The sequence below is a fragment of the Crocodylus porosus genome, unplaced genomic scaffold (genome assembly GCF_001723895.1).
Source record: "Crocodylus porosus isolate Cpor-Errol unplaced genomic scaffold, CroPor_comp1, whole genome shotgun sequence".
NCBI lineage: Eukaryota > Metazoa > Chordata > Crocodylia > Crocodylidae > Crocodylus > Crocodylus porosus.
The window spans coordinates 37659147-37676129 of NW_017728886.1; the positions used below are offsets into that span (position 1 = coordinate 37659147).

The following is a 16983-nucleotide window of genomic DNA, read 5'->3' on the forward strand; positions in this document are numbered from 1 at the left end:
CCCGCTAGTCTCCCCTATCCTGACTTACCTGATATCAGGCAGCCATTTTAATCGATATAAGCTCCCACTAATGCCCTCAGAAAATGCATTTACAGTGTCACTTGTAAACAAGCCCATGTCTTGTTTTTACTTCTCTAAATAGTGCCAGTGGACATCATCAAATAAGGAGCACTTAGTAAAGTCGGGTCCCTTAAACGTTTGGGACATACTGTATTTCCTTAGCAGTACAGTTGTAATCACACTGCTATCCTTATTTTTTTCCTCACTCCCTCCAAAACTTTACTGGAGAAACAAAAAACACTTTGTTCCCTGTAATAATTGAACATAACAGATTTGCACGGGGAGAATTACACTACAACAATTCTGCAGAACTTTCTCCTGTCTGCAGTAGTACATACTCTTTATTGCACAGTACACTCTGTTCTCTGCTCTTCAACCGATTTTCCAGCTACTTTAGAGCCTTCCTTAGAGTCCCACATGTGTTTGAACTTCTGCCTGTGACTGCTCTCCACCAATCAGATTTCTTTTGACCTGTTGATATGATCCTGTGGGGCTTTACTCTTAGCACCATTTGGTATTTGCCAAAAAATCTGGCTTCTGCTTGAAGACTGTAATCAGTCTTTTGCTGTGGAAATTATTGTGATGCCATAGGTTCAGCACTCATGACTTCACTGCTGAATTAGATAAAAAGAAAAGGGCTGTGTGTAGGAGAAAACGCTTGATTAAGTAAGTCTTTGACAGTTCATAAGTGTGTCAGTTGAGATTAAACAACTAGTTCAGTTGGCTAGGATTTTTCCCTTCTAGAAGAAAAAAACAAACAATAAAAAGAGATAAAAATGGGTCTTGGATCTAAAGATCCTGATTTGAAGCAGCTTTTAGGTCACCCAGTTTCAGTCCCTAGTTTCCCAAAGCAGAAGCAAGCATTCCTGCTCATTGCCTTTTTATTATATTGGTTTCACAGCAGTATTCCAGGAGAGCCTCCATTTAGTGCTCATTACAGGACACAGGGAGAGACCTTAATAGTTAGCATTGTCTAGGGAGAGAGAAAGGGAAGCACAACATTTGAAAGAAGGGTCCTAGAAGAACAACCCTTAGTTCTTTCTCCTCTTTTTGCTTTCTTTTCTAAGAAAGAGAAAAGATTTGCATGCTGACTTTGATATATAATCACAATCTTCATCACTTGATCACTTCTAGGAGCAGCCTCAATTATGAAACTTGAAATTTTCACAAATATTTTAATTGGTCTGATCTGCTTTTTTCATTTTATAACCCTCCTCATCTGTTATGCTGTAGAGCTCCTTTAGCATATAACTAATGTCAGTTGTCAGAGTACCTCTTCTGCTCTCTTATGTTCTGAACTATCTTGTAACCATAATGTTCAGCTCATCTCATTCACTTGCTCTTCTTTCTGTGTATGCCTCATTCTTTCTTTGCTGCACTTGTTCTTTGCATTTGTTACAGAAATCAAAAGGAAAAAACGCCAACAACTTAAGTATGTGGCTTCAGATCTAAGAGCACTTGTTTTGGGCATTTAAAAAAAAAAACAACAAAAAGCACTCGCTTGCCTTGTTCCTTGTAAATACAGTAATCAAGGAGTCCTTTATTTGTATATGAACTATCTTCAATGCCAGATTGCATTAGTTACTTGGGACACCTATACGCATGCCCAATGCCTGCTCTGACATGTTCTCGATTGAGCAGACTTGATTAATTAAATCTACTGGAACGTTTTAATTAGAATGCTCCAGCAGCTTCAGCATCCCTGCATTTCAAACTGGTGGCGGGGGTGCTTTAACTAAAACTCATTGAACGAGCTTTAATTAAAGCACCCCCACCATGATTTTGAAGTGCAAGACATTGAATACATGAGACACTGTAGGCATTTTAATTAGAGTAGCTCCTGAGAGTCACTCTAATTAAAATGCTCTTCCCCTCCCCCTCCACCACAGAGCACGTGTAAAGATGCCCATAGGGCCCCTCTACATATGCAAGTAAAGGCGCAATGGGATCTTATGTGCTATCCAAACAGTTGTGCCTCCTGCATGCCACACGTTAGATCCCATCCACATTAGAGCTATCACTCTTTATTGCCAGTGCACAGGGAGCCCAGTCTCAGGCTGAGGGGCCCTGGAGGTGCATGAAGCCCCCAGGGTTGGGAGTTCATGGCTGCCAAGTCTCCCATCCTCAGGGCTGCATGAAACAAGGAAGCATGCTGTCAGGACCTGGCAGTTGCAGGGTGCTACCAAGACCCAGAGTCAGCAGCTGCTGGGGTTGAGTCCCCTCAGTTGCAGGACTCCCAGCCCCAGGCGGGCATGGTGCACCCCTCAGCTGTGAGGGCTCCCAGCTTCAGGAGAGACCCTGCTACACATGCAAATTAAAGCTCAATGGTAACCAGCTATAAAGTTAGTACATATTTTTTAGGTCTAACTTTATAGGTGGTTGGACCTTCTTATGGCGTGATAGGTATGTATAGCTGGTCTCAAGGTAATTGCACAGTTAACCAGTTAATTGCTTGATAATTGTAACGTGTAGCATGGGACTTGCTGATTAAGGTGGAGCTTAGGAGTCATTGTATATGTATGTGTGTTGCACTTTAGGTGTGTATTCCTTCCCCACTCACCCCCCTCCATATGTTGGACTTCTTTTCTTTTTTACTGTAAGTGTGAAACTGGGGACAAACACAGGATCTTTAATGGCTAGAATATATTTCACTCTGAACTTTTTTTTAAATCGGTGTGTCTGGTTGACAAGTTATAAAATGAGAGATTAATGACGAGGATGAATAATAATGGGATTTTTGTTTGTGGCTTCTGATGTGTGGTTGTGTTACTTCAAAATGCAGAAAGAATATCTATACTTATGAAGGGTTCTGATTAATTTCTGACTGACGCACATTGAGAAAAGCACTGTTGTTTTGAAGAACTTTCATTAGATGAATGCGATGGGACAAGCCTGGGGCCGAGTCTTGAGTTGGCCCACCTACTGTCTCTATGGGGTGCAGTTCACCCAGTCTCACCTGCCATGACTTCACTGTTCCCATAACTGGTGGAAGATGCAGGAGACTACCCATTACAGGCCCCAGTTCCAGGGGGGTGCTATTCACCGCTCTGAACCTCCCCTACACAGTGGCCCACGCCTCGCAGATGGCATCATAAGTTCTTGCTATACACCCGACCTAAAGCCGTACCAGACTTAGCCCTCATTGTCAGGCCTGTTACACATGCACATTCACACCACCTTCCTCTCACTAGGGCCTCTCGCACTCCACCCCGTCTCACAGGGTCTCTTTCTTGCATCAACAACTTGTTCTGCCTTGCTCCTTCTTGGAGCAGCTCCCATAGGCTGTGGGGCTTTATCCAGATCATGCCTTGGGTGGCAGACGTACAGTCTCTTGGGTCTCTCCCTCAACCCTCACCTGAGTAGTGGCCAGCCAAGTTCCCCACCCAGGCCAAGCCTGCCCTGGCCGCTCTCGGGGCAACTCTACATAAACATACACAAACACACACTGGGCCCCTGGCCCCACATACTGGCCTCCCACCCCTCTGTTCCCCCCTCACTGGGGCTCCACACTGCTCCTTTATGGGCTTGGGGTCTTACACCCCCCAGGGGCTCAGGTGCCTTTCCTTCAGTGTGCTTTGCCTCGTAGTTTGTATGTTCTTCACTGTACAGTGGGGGCTAAGATTTTAAGGCACCCCTACCCACCAGAGAGGTAACTGTCCTGGCATTTTCTGGGGGCTCCCATGCCACTAGGAGTCCCACCAAGCCACCCTTCCCCAGCAGGCTGCAGTTTCAAGTCATACCCAGGACCAGGAGCCTCCAAACCGTCCCCCAAAGCTTGTATCCTTACCTCCAAGGTGTTCCAGGAGCAGCTCAGCCTGATGTTGCCTCCTTGGCTGCTCCACCCAAACTGCTGCCTTTCTGGCCTATGTTTGAAAATGGCCACTGCAATCAGCCACCTGGTGGCTGCCTGCTCCAGCCTTTAAAGTGATGAAGCACTAAAGCTCCTCCGTCACAATGAAAAATCCCCTGTAAGCTTTATTTTCTGAAGCTTTCTTGCTTCTTGCTTTCATCTATGTGCTCAGTTACATCATTTAACTGTTGGAATTTACAAAGATTTATGTTGGGTCTTTGCTATTCTGTTTAATACCATGTCTTGCTTGTCTACTGTCTACTATTTTTTTTAAGCCTTGGCTAATAATTTAAGTGTTAATGCATGTAAGAAAACTCCACCTCTAGTATTGTTCTTTGTAAGATAATATTTCAGTTACATTCATAAAACATTCATGAGATCATGCTGTATTTCTTCTGCAGCACTTGAAGAAATAACTTGTATATGGAGCATGAACATGTGCTTGTTAGTGAGGAATTGGTTTGAACTCTCATGAACAGGAAGGAGAAGGTTGCATTAGATTATCTCAGTGCTTTGTAGAATAGCTTATCTGCTGAGATACAGTATGGGAATGCAACAGTTGCTCAAGGTGGGAAAGCAGGAGACACCAGTTGGTCCCATACTTTGGAAATATTTGACTAATGTTGGAAGGGTCGGACCACTGCTATCACGGTATGTCCAATACCGTAGGCTACTGGAGGCAAAACTTTTTTTGGCAGGTGCATCACAAATTAGCTCTGCACCCTCCCCATGTGCCACTCTGATCCCTTTCTCCTGCCCAATAAGCTGCTCTGCTTTCTGCTCCCTGCCCTGTCTGCCACTGTGCTGCTGTCCCCTTTCCAATCCCCTACATGCCACACCAAGGCTGCCTGTGCCACTTGTGGCACCTATACCTAGGTGTTGTAGGCAGTCAATGATATTGTGGGGATAAAGGCAGTAGTGTTGGGCAGGAGAACTATCCAAGGACTATTAAAAATGCATGGCAGAACAAGCTGACTAATGAATGACTGACTTGTTAAAACAAAGCAGTATGTCATAGCCTGTGTTTTAGGCTAGGGACAGACATTTAAAAAGCCTGAGCCTGAATTGATTCAATCTTTGCAGGTTAGTCTAACCTGGCTAGGCTAAATCAGTTTGTAACTACACAGACATTCCAGACATGCAGGCACATGCCTGCAGTGGCTCAGGCTAGAAGCTGAGGGGTGCTAGCTCTCTTCCCTTCCATAGTGCTGAGGTGAAGGGGGTGTGACCAGGCCCTGGCAGGATGATCTGATTAGGGAGGTGTTCCCTTCTCCCACCCCACCAGCCTAGCAGGGAATTGATAACACTGTTTATCTCCCCTAACTCAATGTTTACCACCCCATTAAGAAAACAACAGAAGGGCTTTACCAGCTATCTGTTGATTCTGCCTTTGTCCTGTCTGCCACAGCATGGACTGTAGCCAGCATGTGGTCTGCTAGCGAATGCTGAGAGATGTCTGTGTAAGGCACAGGGGACTTAGCAGGGAGAGGGGAGAAGAGCAGAGGGAAGCCGGGCAGATGCCTGCAGTCTCTGCTGAGCTCCAGCCAGGGAGCAGATGGGAGGGGCCAGCTCTGAGGGGAGCCCCGCCCAGCCCAGCCCAGCCCAGCCCAGAGAGCTTGCTGGTATGCTGGGGGAGTCTGGTTTATCTTAAACCATCTGGGACAGATGTTGCACAAACCAGTTTGAGCCAGATCAGTGAAGTCTGATCACTTAAATCAGCCTATGTATAATGTCTGTCCCTATCCTTAAAGTCATAAGGCTTTAAGTGGCCAGACACTGTACATCTGGGAATTCTTTTAAGAATAATTCATTTCTGGGAAAAGGACAGGTTAACTCCAAAGAAGGAAAATACATGCCATTGTGTCAGGTGATTACTGCCGTAATCAATACCTATAAAACCTCCTGCCTTGGATTGCTGTTTTCTGCTCAGACAGACTAACTGGCTATTGCCCAGATTCCATGGTGATAGCTGCACTATAAGCACCTGCATAGTCTGTGCTAACAGTAAAATAAGGACTTGGAGGCATGGCAGGTGGCCTGCAGTGTGACAGAAGCAGCTGTATGTGTGTGAAATATCTTGCTTGTGCATGAGGTTCTGCCAGATGGCAGCTCCGTAGAGTTATCAAAAGGGCAGTACTTCGAATGGAGAATAGTAGGTAGGGAAGATAGATGGTATCAGACATCTATGTCAGAGAGTAGTGTTGGGCCCCGTATCTCTTTTGCCTTTGGCATCCTCACTTGTTCTAACTGCTGCTGCCCATTAAAGATTTTCAAAGGATAATTATTGTCTTTGTTTGTCATTACAGAAGTGATACTGAAGGTCCATGTAAGTGATGCCACCACACATCAGCCAGTAACCGAAGCCTTTATCGAGATTTTTAGCAACCAGATTTCCATTGCCTCTGGAACCTCAGGAGCAGATGGCACTGCCTTCATCAAGTTTCAGTATAAGCTGGGCAATCAGCTGTTTGTTACTGCTAGTAAACATGCTTACGTGCCAAATTCTGCACCATGGAAACCTATAAGATTGCCTGGTAAGAGATCTTTATTTTTGTTCTGAGGTAAGATTTTTATCTAAAGGAAGTTGCGCGGTTTTGTATGTTTTTGTATGTTTAATGCTAATGGTTGCAGTCCTGAGTGGCTGTTGGGGAAAAATATATGGGTAATTTGTTAAACAGTGATTGCTCTGATTGCTCACCAGTGTGAAATTGTTTCTTTTTGTGGATTTCAGTCTACTCTTGAATCTCTTTGATGTGATGCGGAAAACATTTAACCCAGTTAACACCAGCTTTTTAAAACTTTTTATCATTTCTGCAGTCCACCATCTGTAGAAAATAAGAAATATAGTTAACAAGTTTTCTGTATGGCAGCTCTATTTTGCAGTGTGCTATTTTGGCAGCTGCATTGTACCAGTACGTTTTCCCCCTAGACTTTGACAGTAGTCCTTTTTTCTTCAGTTCTGTCCCACGTCCAGCTATAGTTTTCTAGACAGGTGCAAAAGTGCCTGGTAGCATCTTGACACAATCACTTTTTCCAACATGACAGATTCACATATATTTCAGAGAGAAGTATTACAATTTTTCATGTAAATGTCACTAAATTCTGTGGAAATTGTTGTATTATCGCCATGTTCCAGAGGAAGAAACTGAGATGCAAAGAGGTTAAGTGAGTTGTCCAAAGTCAGACAGGAAATCTCTGACAGACCTGGGACTAGAACCTTGTCTTCAGATTACTAGTCTTCTGCTTTCCCCACAGCAATATGCTGTTTGCTTACCTACCTTAATTTGCTTTAAAAAAAAAAAAAAAAGGTTGGTCTCTTCCAAAACTAGAAACTTCTTTCTTTGACTTTAGTTTTAGCAATCACTCAAGTGGCAGCTTCCTTAGCATTCTTTCCATGTTTCTGAGAGTCTTAACTAATATATAAGTGCATTCAGTGGCACCAGCCTTACAATCACTTACCTATCTTTAGAATACAGCTTTACTTACATAAAAAAGCAAAAATCTAGAACTCTTCATTCAGAGATGATAGCTTTTATTGGGCCAACTGAGAAATTGCAAAAAAAAAAAAAAAATCTTTTTTCTGCAAGCTTTCCAGTTCACATGCCCTTCATCAGGCTCAGGGAAAGTTGAAGATGGTAAAAAGTTCCCATATGTAGGAAATAAACTTCATTTTTGCACAGAGGAAGCAGAAAATCTGTTCCTCTGGGTCCATGAGAGTGTCTTTGTGGGGCTGCTCTTTGTTGTGCAGATCAAGCAGGATTCCTTCCCTGTTGGTGTCAGATGGCAGGCAGGGAGGTGTAGAAATCTTTCTTGTTCAGCAATGAAGTTTATAATCCAAAATCTTTACTTACGTGACATTTTTCAGCTATTGACTTTAAGGGAAGAGAATCAAATGTGGTGCTATTGTTTTGGTAAGTCAATGAAATTGGTTGAGCTCTACCTATACGTACAAGTTGCAAGCAGGCCTCTCTCTTGGAAGATGAAATAAGATCACGTTTCAGGGGAAAAAAAATTTTGGCCTTCTATCATTCCCCTATAGAAATCAAGAGGCATTTTTTCCATTGACTTCAGTAGGACCGAAATCCACTCTTTTGTTATCTTTACCTGGAACTTAATACCTTTCCTGATTAAATATCTGCAACAAAGACATTCAAAAGCAGATTCAGAAATGCAAATTCAGAATACCTATTCCTTGATGTACTCTCTTAAAAGAGACATTGTTCAGTAATTTAGGCTCCAAATATTGAAGTTTGGGGGGAAAGGATTTTTTTTTTTACAAAACTTTTTAATGTTTTATATGTCCATATACGTGCATTTAAACATTTATCAGTGGTGTTTACAACACAAATGGTGCAGGATTGTCAGTTCATAAGAACCAGGAAGTGAGGAACACTACAAACAAAAACAGGAGTTTGATCCAAGCTGAATAAAATACTGAAAGTAAAAGAGCAGAACATACAAGTTTAGTTTCTGCAGTGAACTCTACCAATACATACTCTTGCATCTGCAAGGGTTTCATGCAGGAATGGATATGGTCCAGGATTTATTGTCTATTTGGTTTTCTTCACAGACCAGATATATCATTTCAGGCAGCAGTATAGTGGGCTTATCATGTATTGCAAAAAGCATGCCTGGTAAAGCCACATACTAAGAAGTGGTATAACCACTGATTTTGTGATGCTGCTGTAAGAGCATAAGAACAATCATGGTCTTTTCCCCCCCCTCTAATCTGGGTATAATTTAACTTTATCTAAGTAGCAACTGAATTCCAGGACTTTACTGCTTAATCAGTCAGTCCTTCTGTTTCAATTAAGTTAGCTGCAAGGGACAATATATGAAAAATATTTTTTTTTTAAAAAAGAACTGTGAACAGAATAATGACTCTCTAATTAACAGTTCATTTCTTGGACGTTGTTTGAACTACTACTAAACAAAAAAAAGAAGATATTCTTGGCTGTCTAGGCATTGTTATCTTTATGTAAATCAGTGCTTTTTAATGACCTTATAAATTGTCCTGAGCATGAAAAGTATTGTGTGATAAAATGCTATGCATAATGCAGCCTTCTGCCTGCTGACCTATTTTAAAGTCCAAAATTTCTATCTCCTTCTAGTAGGAATCCACTAATGGTGGAGATTCAGAATTAAGGGAAAAGTCTCTTCTTTTGACATGTCTTCACTTCTTTTTCGCATAAGTTCCCAAACAACTAATTTTTATTCTAGGCCATTTGTATGAAGAAATGTTAATGGTATTTACCCCTTGGCAAAAACCCCCCAAGGCTGGCAGAGTTAAAAATGATAAAAAGGAGCTTAAGCATATGAAGAATTAAAGTATGGCATTAAAAAGGACATTAATTAGTTTACTAGATGGACATGGTGGAATTGCCTGTAATGATAAAAAATGTAGAAATGTTTAAGAAAACTGTTATGCATTTGAGGATAAAAACAGATGATGTATTCTAAGGACATGATGATGAAATACTTTTCTTGCCAAAAGTTATTCAGGATGATGTTAAACAGCAGCAACTACAGCTAGACACTTTTAAATGGGCAGGTCCAGGTAACTGGCTTTCAAAAGTTTTAGAAGAACTGGTTGAGGATGTCTCTGGGTCCAAGGGTATCTTCTGAGCTAAACTGGGTACCTATATATTTATCAATCTAATGTAGTCCCTGGGCAAAATAATGGAATGAATGATACAGAATTTGATTAATAAAACAGTAAATTAGGGGAACATGTCTGGGATGGGTAGGTCGCAAGTAATTCTTACCAAATTAACTTGGGTCCCCACTACCTGGTGCAGTTATTGCATAATTGGCTTGTAAATTGTACAACTAAATGAAACCAGCTACTCATGCAAAGTACCCGTCATGCTATAAAATTGTCCAAACAGCTGTAAAGTTAGACCTCGAAAAATGTGTACTAGCTTTATAGCTGGTTGGTCTCCGGCTTTAATTTACGTGTGTAGCAGGGTCCCCTGCAGCTGGAGATGACTGTGGAGTATACCATTGAGTACACCATGTTCAGCTGAGGCTGGACCCACACCCACAGCTGAGGGGACCTCATCCCCAGCTGCTGCCGACTAGGATCTGGCAGCACCCCACAGCAGCTGAATCTCCCAGTCACAGAGGTATGTGGGGCACCACTGCAGCTAGGAGCCCCTCAGCTGAAGGGGTTCCCAGCTGCAGGAACATGCATCTAGCCAGTGCAGAGGGAGCCTAAGATCAGGCTTCTCCTACACCGGCAATAAGGTGCGATCGGATCTAATGTGCAATTCCATGATCACGCATCCTGCCAAGCACATGTTGTATGGCTGGAGGTGCAATTGTATGAACGGCACATTAGATCCCATTGTGCCTTTACATGTATGCATAAAGGGACCCTTAATATCCTTTTCTGACAAGCTTACTAGTTTAGTTTAGACATAATGCTGATAATGTACATAGATTTTTGTAAGGCATTTGAGTTGGCAATTTTCAATATCTTGAGCAACAAAGATGATTTTCTATCACAGAAATACACATTAAAAAGAGCTAAATGATATGTCTCCTTGTAACAGAAGTTAGGAATCACTAGATGTCTAGTGGGGTTCTACAAGGTCAGTTCTGGTCCTTCATTTTTTAACATTTTTGCCAGTGCCTGGGCAGAAAACATAAAATCATTACTGGTGAAGGTTGTGGATGAGACAAGGCTTAGGAGAGTGGTAAATGATAAGGTAGATGGGTCGCTGCGCAAGGAATCTGAATTTTTTTGCTAAATTCACTGGAGGCAAACAGTTGAGTTTGTAATGGGTATGGACCTGGGAATGAAGAATGATGGCCACATGTACAGGCGATGGAACTCTTATCCTAGAAAATACGTCTCTGGGATTATTGGATGGAATTAGTAGAATAGAACAGAATTTGAAAGTGGAGAGCGCCTCAGTCTAGCAGACAAATATATAAGAAGAAACAGTGGCTGGAATAATTCAAAGATAAAGCACAATTTTTTTAATGTACAAGGGCTATTCAAAAAGTATCAAGAATGATGCTGTAGGAAACAAAATATTTTATTTACAGAGGTTTCGGCTTAATCTCCTTCGAAGTATGCTCCTTCTGCAGCCCCACACTTCTCCCAACATTTCTGCCATTGTTGGAAGCACCTCTGATAAGCAATTTGTGGAATCACTAAAAGCTGCTCACTTGCATTTCATTTTATGGTTTTCAGATCACAAAACCTTCTTCCTTTCAAGGCTTTCTTTAGTTGAGGGAAGATAAAAAAGTTGCATGGGACCAAATCATTTGAATATGGAGGCTGTGGCACTTGTGGGATACGGTATTTGGCAAAAAATTGCTTCACAAGCTGTGCTGAGTGGGCAGGTGTGTTGTCGTGGTGAAGTATCCAAGAGTCGGACACACACTTGTCTGGTCATTTCGTTCCCAAATTGCCAGTTAGAATTGAATGACATGAACCACCAGAAATTCCAGCTTCTTCTGCTATCTCTTGGCCAGTCAGTCACCTATTATTTAGAACCAAACTGCGAACTGCTGCCACATTTAATCATGTTGTGATGTTGAAGGGCATCCAGAACACTCATCACTTTCGATAGATGATCATCCTTTTTTAAACCAATGATACCATTCAAAAACTCTTGCATAGCTCATAGTGTCAGCACCAAATGCTATTTTAAGTAATTCAAATGTTTCACTTACCATTTGCCCGATATTCAGGAAAATATAATGCACACGCATGGTTCTGGATACTCTGACATAATGAAAGGGGATGCGAGACACAAATGATCTTACTTCAACAGCTGGCCACAGAAAACTGGAGAAACACCAGGAGCTGCAAACCTGTCCAGAGGAGTCCCAACACGCCCAGACGTGTTCAGCAAAGCCACACCCTCCACCCAATACTTTGTACCACATATACATGTTTAGTCTCGATACTTTTTGAACAGACATTGTATTGTGTAATTAGACATGGGAACAACTTACTACTAAGGGTCATAGTAAATTCTCCTTCACTGGCTAGTAAGCATAATTACAAGGCATTCTTTCTAGAAAAGTATCCACTCTAGTTCAAGCACAACTATTTCACTGGAAGATTATATTAATATAGGAAAATCCTCTGGCCTGTGTTACAAATGATCATAAAAATCTTTTCTGTCCCAAAAATCTATTACTCCCTGAATTTGTCATGTTGAGTAATGATTATGCAGAAAGCACAAAAGAAGTTCAAAGGCTATTCATGTATTGTGGCCCAGCGTGCAATAGAAAAAACATTGGCATGTATTCTTGTATTCAGCTCCCTAGGGTGCTTGAATTACATTGGCTTTCACTCCTACAAATTAAATTACTGAAGTAAAAACAAACAGTTTTTGTAATTGAACCCTTTAACACTACCTGTTATTTAGCTGTTTCACTGTGTTCCCTGAGCTAAAATTCTAGTTTGATATGCAGAATATTAAAAAGTAAATTCTTTTATAAAATAGCTATAGTTTAAGTAATTATTGTGTGATTTATTAATGCTCACATGAGCTCATGGGGAATTTTTAAGTTGATATTTGTTAAACTGACACTATCTATATATTTCTCCTAATTTAAAATAAAATTACTGCTCTTTAAAAAGTGCATGAGTGACTTGAAATGGATATCTAGAGTACAGATTTCTGATTTGTTACTATAAAGTTTTTAGGGGAATAATTCAGGCGGAGTTTTCCAAAGCACGTAAACGTTTAAGGGGTCTTTGCTTTTGAAAATCTCTTCCTCAGATCGTGATAGCTCCAAAATGTGTTAGGCGCTTTCCAAACAGATGCACACATTCCCTGGCCTAAAAAATATTCCATCTACATGGAATTCCTCCTCTTTCTCTCTCCTCCTCCCCTCTTCTTCTTGCAGCCATGGAGTGGATGGAGAACTGCTCCTTATCGTTATCATGATGTCAGGGCTGAAGTATGCTAAGTAGCTATGGTACATATCCCTGGTTCTCTAGGCAGAAGGGATTGGCATGCAGGATATACTTTCCTTGCCCTTCCCCTCTCCCTTCACCCCCACTTCCCCTCCATCATAGTGGGTATAGATCCCCTGCAGCAAACTCCCTGCATATTGCCCCTTTTCCATACTATATTCTAGAATCATATTGTTTTGCTGCATATAGGACTTGTCTACAGTGCTGAGGCAATATGCCCTGGCCAGGGTGTTCCAAAGTGTGCCCCATCCACCTGCTCCCACAGATAGACTTCAAACCCAGAAATAGGCTGAGTAAAGCTGCTTTGCAGCATCTTTAAGGTCTTAATACCTCAGTCTCTGCTTTGTGCATGTTTAGGGTGTGCTTGGAAGCATTGTGGCTGAGGCTGGCAGCCATCATGGTGTAGGCAAGCCCACAATACCTTCATTACAGAGGGTGGATAGTCATGACTTAGACTGGTGTAATTTTGCAGACAAATAAAAGGTCAAACTTTAGACCTACCAATGCTGACAGAAAAGCATCCCAATACTTTTACATTTCTTCACACCTAACCATCTCAAGAGTTAATCCAGTCAGTGTCTGTTTAAGGTACGTCAGATAGACAAATTGATTTAAGCAGAGGCAGAATTAGTGTATTACTTATGTCTACATAATGTTGCAAGTGGGACTGGGAATAAAGATTCCTGACCCACAGTTCTCTGTTTCAGAATCTGGAATATACCTCTTCTCAGGTGCTTTCCATTTTAGAATAGTCTGAAAGTGAAAATGTATTGTTTAGATCAGTGATAAATCACTCTGTCAATAAAATGCATGGTTTATGACACAGATGGGTTCTTTTGTGAATGCAGATATTTGCTTTTCTGTAACTACAGGAGTTTGGGTTGGCTGTTTTTTGGGAGTAACAGAAGAAAATACCCTTTTTGTGTAAGAGAATTATCTAAATCTAAAATCTTTCAAATGTGTTATTTTTTGTAAAAATTGAAAATATATCCCACTTAAACAACTTACCTTCCACAGTGTTTTCGTCACTGAGCCTTGGCCTTCTTCCTGAACGATCTGCTACTCTGATGGTCTATGAAGATGTAGTACAGATTGTCTCAGGGTTTCAAGGTATGTTTGTTTCTAGAGGTTGACGTTAGAATTAAAAAACTGTATTTAAAAAAACAAAAGAATAGATGTCCCGGTCCCTTTCACTTTGCTGTTAAATTCCCCCATTATGTTAGAATTTCCCTGTATGGTGTAAAGCCAGGTCCATGTCCTATGGCCTCACTTTAATAAATGTTAATTTGATTAATTACTTCACTGATAGCAAAACATTCCTGTCTACTTAGCCAGGCAAATCATGTTAGGAACCTGTTACCAAATCAGTGAGCCTTTCAGTATACGTGGGCCTATCTCCTTACATTCTTTCTAAATAATTCTCAAAATTCTTTACATTTTGTTATGCTGGCTAGAGAAAGTATTTTCTTTATTTGCTGCTTATTACATCATCTAACATAATTTCACCAATCTTCATTATTCAGTTTCTGTTGGCCTAAATTGTTTACTGCTTATTACTTTCATTTTTTAATCTGAAAAATAAAGCCAGGGCAGGGAGAGCCCTTCACAAGGTCAAAATGCAAGTGAATATAGTGTTGTGACTTCTTAAAGCACTATTGTACATTGATTAAATCAACCACATGTCTGTTACCTGGGTGACATAAATTAACCCTATTTCTAATTTGTTAGAATGAATTGTGTTCAGGTGAGTCTGTTAATGAAGCTCTTAGATGCTCAAAGGAGCTCACTTTTAAATTAAAGCAAGGGTTTCTGCATCTCTCTGGGTAACCCTACCTGTGTATAAATTATGCAGTGGGTTTTTTTTAATATGATTTATAAATATCATCATCTTGGGCTATAGCAGAAAGTTAATGAACCATGGAGTGTTACTTTCTTTACTTGCCATAATCATGCAAGATGACCTTCTTCTTTTATCTGAAGGAATATTCCTGACATCTTTTTTATGAGTAGAAACCATTCCGACACAATAGGCTTTTCAGTAGTGAGAACACTAGATATGACTACAACTGAAAAAGCACTAAACAAAAAAAAAAAAGATATATAACAGAGCTCTGTCAAAAAGAGCTGTATAACAAATCCAGCAGCAGTACATTCATTATGCACTTGGAGAGCTGACATTATGAATCTGATTTTGTAAATTAGTTGGCCTGGAGAAGACACTGAACTACAAGCGGCTCTATTGATAAACTATGCAATACTGGTTAGAATATTACTTTATTATTGTGGCATATTAAAGATTCCTGTTCTGTTGAAAGTTTGCTAATATCATACAGTTCACCATACAACTAAAATTTTTCCCCCTGCAAAATCCAAAAGCTAAAAGCTTTACAACACTCCTTTGGTATTTTCTAAATCAGGAATAAAGTTGGCTTGTTAAATGATGTTAATGCAAACATCTGCCACATCCCGTCTTGCTCCTATGACTGAATGTACACAGCTACCCCATACTTCCTTTAAATTAGAATGATATATCTAAAGTACAGGAAAGAGGTGTTGTATCATCCAAAATATTACAGACCCTAGGAATTGGCTCTCAACTCTCTCTCACACACTCACTCACAGGAAAAACCATTTACATGAACTATCCTCCCTCTTTATCTTAGGATAACAAGAATATTTCCTTCTCTGATACATTCTCCATCCCATAAAATATAAGACCCAACTCCTGTATTTGTTACAGTAAAAGAAATGAAGAAAGAAAAAAAAAAAAGAAATCCTAAGCATCCTACCAAGGCTTACAAATCCTCGTCACAGCTCGTATGGCCTGATTCTTCTCATACTTATACCAGCTGTATTTACATCAATTACTTCAGAAGAGTCTGTCAGGATTCACTCCAGTAGAAAAGTGAGAGCAGATCTAGGCTCATTAAAACTCCCTACAGACTTGGGAATCCTGGTGTCTAGAGCCCTGATCTCATGGATGGAAGAGCCCACCCTGTGTAACAGTTACTAGTGCCACTGAATAATTGGCAAGGTGTACAAGCAATTATATTTGAGAAGCCCGTCAAAACCAAGCTGGCTGATTCCATTCTCATGGTAACGGTACAATCCACACAAATCCTCTCAAAGCCATTGTGAGGAGGGAACTTGGCAACCACAGACACACGCAGGCTGTGTAGGGTCAAATCATCTAGAAAAGGTGAAAAATACCAATTTTTTAACAAGCTGGGTTTAGGACTCAATTAACCAAAGGTAAAGATATCTCCTCTCCAGTAATGCATAAGTAATGCATTTCTTACAGTGACCTCCTTACAAAAGTGCTTGGGGTTGATTGTGCTTGATTGTGCTTCACATGTTTTACACATACTGAAGCACAGTCACCGGCGTTACTCCTTCCTGGATTATGCTAAGTTTTGGCTTTGTATTCATATTAAGGAAGGCCACACACCAATTCAAGTGTGGTGCTATAGTTTCAACAGCTTCCCCAGTCTGCCTGTTTCCTTGAGGTGTAAAGGCAATGGCTTCTATTCAGCGTGCTAGCACCTGCAGCAGTAGAGTTAGTCAGTTTGCTGGCATGGGTATTTGTAAGGTTCAAAAGAGCATAGGTTCATTTTAGGAAGAATCACAACTTTACAAGGCCCAGAAACTGATTTCTTTACTTAAATCTTTCTGAGGTCAAAAAGATACTTCAGCAATAAAAATAGTGAAAACATAAGCTCCCAGTAATAAGGTAGCTTACTCACCTTTTATATACTCAGGGTATGGACACAGGGAGTTAGCACAGATAAGCAAGCACATTATAAATTTATGCCTTGGCTTATTTCATAGCAATTTCTGCATTTAGACCAGTCATGCTCAACCTTTTTGGCTGGTGGGCTAGATGGGTAGTGCCCATACTGTCCATGGGTTGAATCTGGCTGATGCTCCTGATTGGGCATGGGGCAGTTGCAGCAGGGCCCCATCCAAACGCACAAAGAGAGCATCCCAGCTCCAACGTGGCCCCACAGGTTAAGGAGGTGAAAGAGGGCTTGAGCCAGCCCCAACCCAGCCACATAGGGGGAAAGGGAGTGTGGCCCAGCCCCATCCAGCCTGTGGGGAGGGGCCTGGCCTGGCCTGATCCAGATGTTGG

The 16983-nt window shown here is 41.1% G+C and overlaps 1 protein-coding gene across 3 annotated transcripts in view; it reads left to right on the forward strand.

Moving 5' to 3' along the window:
* The window catches only part of FAM171A1 (family with sequence similarity 171 member A1), a 114817-nt gene that overhangs the window by 60888 nt on the left and 36946 nt on the right, over positions 1-16983 (forward strand). The window contains exons 2-3 of one of the 3 annotated variants that reach the window (XM_019532618.1): positions 6217-6444; positions 13872-13964. In XM_019532618.1, the coding sequence (XP_019388163.1) occupies positions 6217-6444; positions 13872-13964 (321 nt within the window). Of the gene's footprint in view, positions 1-6216; positions 6472-13871; positions 13965-16983 lie in introns of those variants that run through there. The other 2 variants (XM_019532633.1, XM_019532626.1) reach the window with 2 other exon arrangements.